The sequence below is a fragment of the Cryptotermes secundus genome, unplaced genomic scaffold (genome assembly GCF_002891405.2).
Source record: "Cryptotermes secundus unplaced genomic scaffold, Csec_1.0 scaffold197, whole genome shotgun sequence".
NCBI classification, from domain to species: Eukaryota; Metazoa; Arthropoda; class Insecta; order Blattodea; family Kalotermitidae; genus Cryptotermes; species Cryptotermes secundus.
The window spans coordinates 1,606,126-1,615,734 of record NW_019744107.1 but is presented as its reverse complement, the minus strand read 5'-3'; the positions used below and the strand labels follow the sequence as shown (position 1 = coordinate 1,615,734).

Sequence of the window (9,609 nt, the reverse complement as noted above, 5' to 3'; positions counted from 1 at the left end):
GGTGATCAGCTCGCAGCAAGGCCTCTACCTGTACAGAAACACAGAAACACGCACACACAAACTAAACATCCATGCCCTGAGTGGGATTCGAACCCACGATCCCGGCTTCCCAGCGAGCGAAGACAGTGCACGCCTTAGACCGATCGGCTACCGTGACCGGCCCAGATACTTTAGGATAATATAATAATGAATACAGAACCTAAATCGTGGCATAATTAAATTTTGATTGACACAAGCAGGAACTAAGTTGTCGATCAAGCAGCTTGCAAAAATACTCGTATTTTCAGCTGGTATGAAAATGTATCACAGAGCTGCTATGCAGTGTTCACGACAACCGAAAATATTCAGCAGTTGAGACCAATAATTATATTAAATATATTTACCTGGATAACCCTATACTTAATTAACCTACTCACTCATCACACACTCACGAAACTCAGTCCTTCTTGAGAAGGCGCCAGTTGTGTAGCTACTCAAGTATTCCAAGTATTTTATGGAACCCGAAGATTCATTATCGTGTTCACAAGCGCCCTCCACTGGTTCCTATCCTCAGCCAGATTAATCCTGTCCATACTATCCCATGCTATTTATCTAAGATTAATTTTAATATCCACCCACCTATGTCTTGGTCTTCGTAGTGGTCTCTTTCCTTCTGGCTTTCCAACGAATATCCTCTATGCATTTCATATTCTCTTCACCCCATTCATGCTATATATCCTGCCCATCTCATCTTCATTGACTTTATCATTCTAATTATACTTGGAGAAGAGTATAAGTTATGAAGCTCTTAATTGCGCAATTTTCTCCAACCTCTCGTCAATATATTTCTTCTCGGTCTAAATATTCTCTTCAACACCCTCTTCTCAAACAACCTCAGTCTATATTCCTCCTGTAATGTCAGAGACCAAGTTTTACACCCATAAATATAATAGAAATAAGAAATAAGAAATAAGAACCTTCTATCTGTGGTCCTAAGAATATTACCAACATCTCCGAGGGTGCTGAATCCGAACAAGGGACATCACGAAGAGAGACAAACTCTCTCAGACCAAGATGCTTCCAGAGAGCCCTTGTCAGANTATGTGGATTCTGTAATGTTAATAATGTACGTAACATCAAACTAACTTGTGAGTGACATGAAGCCATAAAATTGAAGTACAAAATACTCGCTCGCCATGTCATACTTGTCCTTAGGGTTTCCAAGCACTATACATGACACATGAATGGCAAGCGCTGACGTAACGTACTGACTGCGCGTTCTGATAAAGCCAACTACATAAGTGCGGCTATGGTGTATCACCGCACTCAAGGACAAACAGAGATAAGGCCTCTCAGCTGATAGGTATAATCCGTGGACCCGCTAGAAGACCACACTTTTCTTGGGCCATTATCTCCGTAACCGTTCAACTTTGGACATAGGTGTTTTGGATTATATCGGCATACTTTAACATAAGGAACACCCTCCCGAAGTTTGGTCCATTCCTCCTGGGACACTCTGTATAGTTATGCATCCAGATTTCATCAAATGCCGCAGAGGTGGGGTCATGGCTGCACTGAGGGCCTCAGTATAACACAAAGTCATGATAAATAGAAGGCAGAAAGTATTTCATCATCATGAGAGCTGACGGTGCCATAATCAGAAAATATAAGCCTGCCTTCGCTGTATTTGGTACACTCATTGCCCTTCTATAGTCACCTGACCCTTCTTATTCTTAGAGAAGAGACACTAAAGTGAAAGAGACACCAAGTGTTTCGCTGTAACTCAAATATGGTCGGCATGCCATATAGGGCTCGACACTAAGCCAAGTTGTGTCGGCAGATGAAGGCAGCCGCATGTAATCAATATCACTGCTCTCTTGTGCCACGTTCTTGCTGAAGATGTGACGGCAATGTAGGCTAGAATATCCGTGCAGCCTCAGAATAAGGCGTAATGCTGAAACTCTATAAAGTTAGTAAAGTCTACATGAGACCATAAAGGAAGGAAATATATAGTGGCAACAGTATTTGCAGCTCACCTGTACCCTGGACTCCGTGAGACCAATCCTGATGGCTATCTCTTCTCTCATGAATATATCCGGGTAATGCGTTTTGGAGAAGCAACGCTCCAGTTCGTTCAGTTGCGCGGGGGTGAAACGGGTTCGATGTCGCTTCTGCTTTGCTGGTTTGTCTGAGTCCGAGGCAGGGCCGGGAGGCAGGCCCTGTTGCTGCTGCTGCTGCCCTGTGTGCTGAGGAGGAAGCCCTGGCGGCGGCTCGCACAGGGACCCTGTTCCCAGGCGACCTGAATGGTGGTCCGAGTTACCGCCGTGGTCCAGATGGGAAGCTTTCAGCTCGGCGTGATGGCGCTTTAAGTCATCACACACGTCCTTCGAACCTGGCAACACAACACACACCCACACACATGTAAATGCCAGAATGAAATATAGGCACACAGAATTAGGTTTGTGTATTCCGATTTATAAGGGTTTCCGTCTTAGGAAAGTCCTCATTTGAACGTCGTGTCCGCGGATGTATGTATTGTGTTCCCTTCGGGGAAAAATAGAACACGATAAGAGAACAACATAAACTGAAATACCTCCAACTTCAGAAAACATAGTTGGTGGTTAAGAATCCAGAGATGTCTCTCTTCATAAGCTTAATCGATGCGCTTCCTCTAATATCCATATATGTATATATGTATTACCACAATTATGCATCCTTGCTGAATTCGATCACAGACGGAGGCAATAGTTTCCTGATAAACGTTGCTGCTGTCTACCAAACAACACGGCATCACAGTCCAAAAGACCTAAATCTTATCAAATAAAATAATAATTGGTTTTAACTTACTCCTGTCTTGTTTCGGTGATGTTTTGTAGAAGAGTAAAATAAAATTCACACAGATTTAAATGTGTGTTAAGAGTCTTGACTCGTGTAGTTAACACATAACTGAGCCTAATCCCCCTGAGCTGCAGTCTGCAGTCTTAGGCCGACAGTATTCGATTCGTTATTTGCATTAAGTGCAAGAAATAAACTCACAGACAAGAAATTGTTCCGTATGTGTAAGCCCTACGTTGCATCTTCCGGTCTGCTGGGCGGGCTCTGTTGATGTGTTGGAAGGGGGGGGGGAAGGAGGAGGGAGGATTTTTATCTAAAATTTTATGGATTGAGATTCTCGCATCGATGGTCACGTAGAGTTACGTCTTCTGTAATATATCGTCGTATATTCCAACGAATGTTCACCAAAGTTTCGGAGTGATATTTCACCTCCGTATTAAAGACTGAAGAGTGAACCAAGGGAGATACGATCATAAAGAAGATAGCAAGCGTATTCCTTTCGTCTTTCTCCTTTCTTGCTTGCAATTGTGTGCAGAAGGTCATTGTTGATTACTGAATAAGAAATTTAGGAAATTTACACATGGATCCCCTTTTGTTTAATCGTCTCATCGTGTCGAAAACCGTATGACACATGACAAACTACGCGTGATTCAGTTTTCTCCGTAACATTTGTTCGAAACAATATTCCCTTCGCTAAATATTTAGCGAGTTACCGTAGAGGTATCTGCAGAAAAGCATGTAAATCTTCATGTAAAGTGGTCATTAAAATTTTCTGATCTGAATGGAATTTGAAATGCCTCGAAGTCTCGAATGTACAAGTGAATAGAAAACTGTCCAGCGATTTATAAATTAGTTCATGTGTGCAGAGTGACGGGTGGCCTCACTAAAATTAACAGGCTGTCCGCAGGGTTGCGAGCGCTACTAGAAATCAATAACGAATGGGTCAGTATAATTACAACCAATCATTTCCGAAACGCTATGCATGAATCAAGTATACCAAAAAATGTCCTATGTAAACTTCGTATAGTCAGGATGAGGTCTGCAAAACCGAAAATTCTTGATCTATTCCGGATTATAAATGCCGACTCTTAAAGGTTCTGTCTTCTGAGACATATCGCCATGTAATCATCTGAAAGACACCTGACATTTCGGAGTAGCAAGGTACCACAATCTTCAGCGTAAAAAATAAGACCAAACATGAAACCATAACAGTGAAGCATGTAACAAACACAGTTTTCCCTCCGAAACGTCAGATTAACATACAGCATACTATACGGCGTTATATCCCAGATAACAGGGCTCTTTGTAACAACCGCTGTCAGAATTTTAAATTCCAGTTTCTGACTCTTGCTCATAATCATGGTAAAAGGGAAACATGAAGTTATGCTGACATGACATGAAATCATACGAGGGCGTGAAGGTGCAGTTCCACCATTCTTAACCTTGGCACTAGATGGGGTGAGTAGCCAGTTTCATGCCCCTGTCGCTTTAACCCCGGTACGCATTGTACAGGGGGCCGGGACTGCCCCAGAACAAGTCTGGACTGCATGGAGAAAAGAAAAATAATTTTATCTTATATTTCTCGGATGTCCAGCTTGTAAAATAATCACTCTACTAAATCATGAATTCGATGCACCTTCACGTCTCTCATTGAAAGTGGTGGCCTGCCAATTTATGGGGTTTTAAACACGTGGGTCTCGACTTAGTTACTGACAATGTCGTATGAATTATACAGCCTTATGGCTGAAAGTCAGAAACAGGAGACCGAATATGATTGACAAGTCTTGAGACATGTGAAATGTCTTGTTTAAGATACTGTAACAGAATTTGTGGGAGTAACGGATGGAGCAAAGATAGTCTCTTTTGCAAGTTTAGAAATACGTAGTGCCATAATTATAAGTTAAATATTCGACTACTTATCTACATGCATGGTGCACAGCCTGGCCTTACAGTCAGAAGAAAAAAGCATTTACAGAATTATAAAAATCACAACAGCAAAGGAAACGATATAATAAACACTGGTGATTGCTGTTTTCTTGGATATGAATCCGTGTAGACCTGCCGGTCTAATCTCCATAACCTCCCCATGAAAACTTCAAATCTCACATGCTGTTATTTGAAAGGCATGATGACATATCTTAAAACCTTAAGAGAATAATGCCTAGTTAATTTATTTTTAAGAAAGTTTGTAACTCGTAACCCTCTGGGATGGTATGGATTGGATAGATCTGGCTCAGGATAGGGGCCAGTGGAGGGCTCTTGTGAACACGGTAATGAACCTTCGGGTTCCATAAAATGCTGGGAAGTTCTTGAGTATCTGCAGAATTGGCTGCTCCTCCAGAAGGGATCAGCTCCATGAGTAAGTAAGTAAGTAAGTAACCCCGTTTATGGGTATGCAATCATAGATTGAATTCCTTCACGTGACATTTAAACACCCCATTAATCGTTCATATGAAGTTAGCGGACATATTCTATTAACACTTATAGCCTATGGCATATTTAAAACCAGCCAAGTCACTCTCCTTTATGTAAAAACGATCTAAACCTTCGTAAAAAAGTTATATTAATAGTCTGATCAGTTGATCAATTGAAACCGATTAAATGAGGTTTCCGAGAACTCTAGCAGGCTATTGAATAATAGACCAAAGAATAAATGAAGTTACTTACTTACTTACCTACTTACTTACTCATGGAGCTGAGCCCTTCTGGAGGAGCCACCAATTCTGCAACTACTCAAGAATTTCCCAGAATTTTATGGAACCCGAAGGTTCATTACCGTGTTCACAAGAGCCCTCCACTGGTCCCTACCCTCAGCCAGATCTATCCAATCCATCCCATCCTATCCTATCTCTCTAAGATCCATTCTAATTTTATCCACCCACCTACTCTGTTGGGGCATGAACGTTCATAACAATGATATCACACCAGCTACATCTTAGTGTTATGTATGACATCCTATCACTAACGAACTCTACCCTCTTAACTGGTGATATGATTCTCTTATGTACGAAGAAACCTGCACCTAATTCATGATTTTCATTCCCCTTTCCATGGAAAAATGTATATTCGTCTGCTGGTTCGGTGCCACCTCGGTCCAATCTGACCTCCTGTACTCCCGCTAAATCTAACTTGAAGAAGTTAGGCAGAAAAAAGTATATTTGATCCACGACAGAAAAAAAATGAATATAAAGTGAACTGCTATGATCATATCACAAGAATACGAACTGGCCAAATTCTGCAGGAGTTGTTTGAATATCACCCAAACGAAAGAAGAGAGAGACTGACCGTTTGGATTAACCCTTAGAAACAGGGTACAGACCCAGTTCATATCTCCTATAAGTAGCAGCTTCCTTATTTACATAATAATATTAAAACATTTTCTTCTATTCTATTAACAGTACACAAAATATGAGTAACAGATAGTTATGTTGGTTTATGCCAGCAAATAGCGACAATACTGAAACCAGTTAAAAATATATGGGCAGCTTCAGAGAAGAGTTTTATGTGAAAGCGTATATCCATAAGCTATTATACAAATATAACACACTTCCTTACTCAAACAATTAAAATCCAACCTGTCGTCAAATTTATTCAGCATCACAAAATCAACGGAATGTTTGAGAGTAACAGAACTAATTTTTGTTCTCTACTCCACGGGAGATGTGATTATGACACAGCTGGAGGTCCATAGGGCCTATCTACTTACCAGGTGATTGTTCTATGGCAGTATTCACACACAAAAAGAATAGATACTATGTGTTGGCAGAAGAAATTTTGTTGTGGTGATATTAAGACTGACGAATAAATGCAAGTGTGCTATTATTATTATTATTATTATTATTATTACTAACTTCTACGTATTTATGTATGTGTATTGTCCTTTCTCATCACATAATGGAATAACCATTCGAAATGTACTTATTTTATTTTTCTCTCCTGTTAAAGCTAACTTATTTTTTCTCTTTTCTTGGAATTGTTACTAATTTATTGATATTGTATAGATTGTCATATTTTTTATTTTGCTCTTTAATTTTTGTGTATTTATATATACTCGTGCTAACTTTGTAATTGGCCACTGTGCTGTTAAGTTTGCACATAAATAAACACGAATTGAATTGAACTGAATTGAATTAATAAACATCACTAAGAAAGAGTCTTTGCGACAGGTTGATCACTTGTCCAAGGAGTCCTACCGTCACTGTAAAAAGAGATTACGAATTTGAAGACGAGGCCAGAGCTCAACAAGGGGCTGTAGAGCCATTGATGAATGAATGAAATAAAGGGTCTGTCGATGGTGCATGAGCATTACAATCGGGATTACTGTGGTATAGAAATTTGTCCATAGTTTATGGTCTAAAGAACTGGATTTCCTTGTGTCCTCAAGTGAAAGGGGAACGAAAGAAACACCCAGTTAAATAGAGCTAATATAAATCATCTGAGGTCCAGAGAGTGTAATTAACTTTACCTAACAGAAGTCACCGAGCAGGTGTCTCCACATCGTGTCACCTGAGGAAGGAAATAATATCAAATTTCCGAAACATCAGTGGACCTTCAACTGAATGAAATTAGCTCTAAGTGACCTCCACAACCTGTCACCTGATGAAAGAAACATATGAAATCTCAGAGAAGAAGTTTTCCTTTTCAGCGTAGCGACGGAGAGAGCCCAGTATTAAATGTTGTAGCGTGTAGGCCCGCTACTAGGTAGCTACCGCGAAACAGACAGATTCCCACAGCAAAGAGTTCACGCACAACACTAAAGGAACTATTGGAAACGGTGTTTTCTACGCTGTCCTTACCAAGGGATTATAAAGAGGACACCAGCCGAGGAGTAGTCAGTTGTAAGTCGTTGTGTGAAGCGAAGGCTAGGAAGTTGGTGGGAGACGGACTCCAGTCTGGAAATTAGTAAATTGGAGAAAGAGTCGAAAGCCGTGGAATGTTAGCCAGAGGGTAATGAAGTGAGCGCGGATGTTGAAAATTCTCCACTGTTAGAAGCCATTACTAGGAAACAACTACTGAAGTGTAACAGACTGAGAACACTTGTTTTTGTTCAATAGTGATTTGTGACATCTAGTAAAGTGTTTGTAAATATTTAATAAGTCCAATCTCTGCCTATAGTCATTCACACAGTTTCCGTAGGAATTACAATAAATGCAAATTGTTCTAAAACAAGTAACATGTTTTTTGTTACATATTTTCTCTTGGTTGTTATTTATGTAAGTTAATATGTGCATAGCCCAGGCCAGGAAACCGAAATTAACGGTCGTGGGAATTCGTTGCGGCGATCACACGAAACCCTCTATCCGCTAAATTTGGCACTAAATTCGCCGACAAGCGACGGTCGCTCGTTCGGTATAGATCGCTTTCAGACCAAAGCCACAGAGTTAGGAATTTAATATGTGCGTAGGATTCATGCTGGTTGAAAGCCTTACGAAATCACTAAAGCGTTAAAGGTAAAATGTCTGATAAATAGGTATAAAGGGAGAAAAGGAAGATAGGGGGAAAGGAAGAAGAAAGGGTATGATTAGAAGAGAGAAGAAGTAACAGAAGCTGAGGAAAGAAATTTAAGTAGAAACTGGCATTCCCAGATCGGACTAAAGCGACTCTGCTGATGTTATCGCCGTTCGATGCTTGAAACCCCGAATATAAGGCTAACTTCTAGTCCCAACAGAAAATAACTAGGGCAAACTTACGGAAAATAATTCATAAGTAAATATTTTTATTGAAGGTTTCATTATAATTTTATGCGCTGGACATTGTTTATCATTTAATCTTTATATTAAACATGCAATGTGCCGAAACTGCTTTGGCTGCTTCCGCATGAACCACTCTCAATTAGTTTCCTGTGTTTGAGACTAGCTTTTTGAAGCAGAACACTCAGATTCAGTCTCACTAATCGCATGATAGCACTGCAAGTAATTATTATACGAGTGTGAGAAATAAGGCTGTTTATTTTTAATTGTGCTTTATTTTATTATTTTCTGGGTACAGGCCAGCTGGGATAAAAATTTACTGGGTCCGTGTTGAATAAAAAAATGTGGCAACGCTGACAGGCTGCTTTAGGGCAGGGTTTGTTTGATAATGACATGTGAATTATGGGCATTTTGTTTGCGTTTGGAGCCGCTAATGAGCAAGTAACGCTGCAGTGATTGACACCCTGATGTCGCTAACCAAGAGGACACGCTACCGGGCTCGCAGTCATTCCACGCAACACTTTCTACAATCTGTAGGCCATACAGCTTGTCCTTGTTTCAGTGCTTCTGTGCATCCAGACACTTGTGACTAGTCTACAGACAGATGTTTCTTTTTCTTTTGGATCTGTATGCGTCTGTCTTTCTGTCCTGAGACATTCTCTGAACAATTTAATTGAAGTAATACTGAACATCATGGCACTGGAGGTCACCCTAGCTCAATACTCCCTAACTCTTTGTTTTCAGTGACAAAATCAATATGACACCCTTGTGAACACGTGATCTGTGACAATATTAGCACCATCCAACAGAAACTTGAACTTGTAGAAACGAATGATGAAAACAGCTTTAATAAAGGTATTATTATTATTATCATTATTATTATTATTATTATTATTATTATTACTATTTGGACCGAAAAGTGAAGAAGTGATAGGAGGCTGCAGAAACCTACACAACGAGGAGTTTCATAAATTGTACCCTTCGCCAAGTATAATTAAAATGGTCAAGTCAGGGTATGTAGCACGCAAGGGGGAGAAGCGGAATGCACGTTGAATATTTGTAAGAAAGCCAGAAGTAAAGAAACCACTAGGAAGACCTAGGTGTA

At 40.2% G+C, this 9,609-nt stretch overlaps 1 protein-coding gene across 1 annotated transcript in view; it reads right to left on the bottom strand.

Moving 5' to 3' along the window:
- LOC111874387 (homeobox protein orthopedia) overlaps positions 1 to 9,609 on the bottom strand; it is a 135,941-nt gene that overhangs the window by 87,700 nt on the left and 38,632 nt on the right. The window contains exon 2 of the mRNA XM_023869855.2: positions 2,016 to 2,371. Coding sequence (XP_023725623.1) covers positions 2,016 to 2,371 — 356 coding nt within the window. The remainder of the gene's footprint in view (positions 1 to 2,015; positions 2,372 to 9,609) is intronic.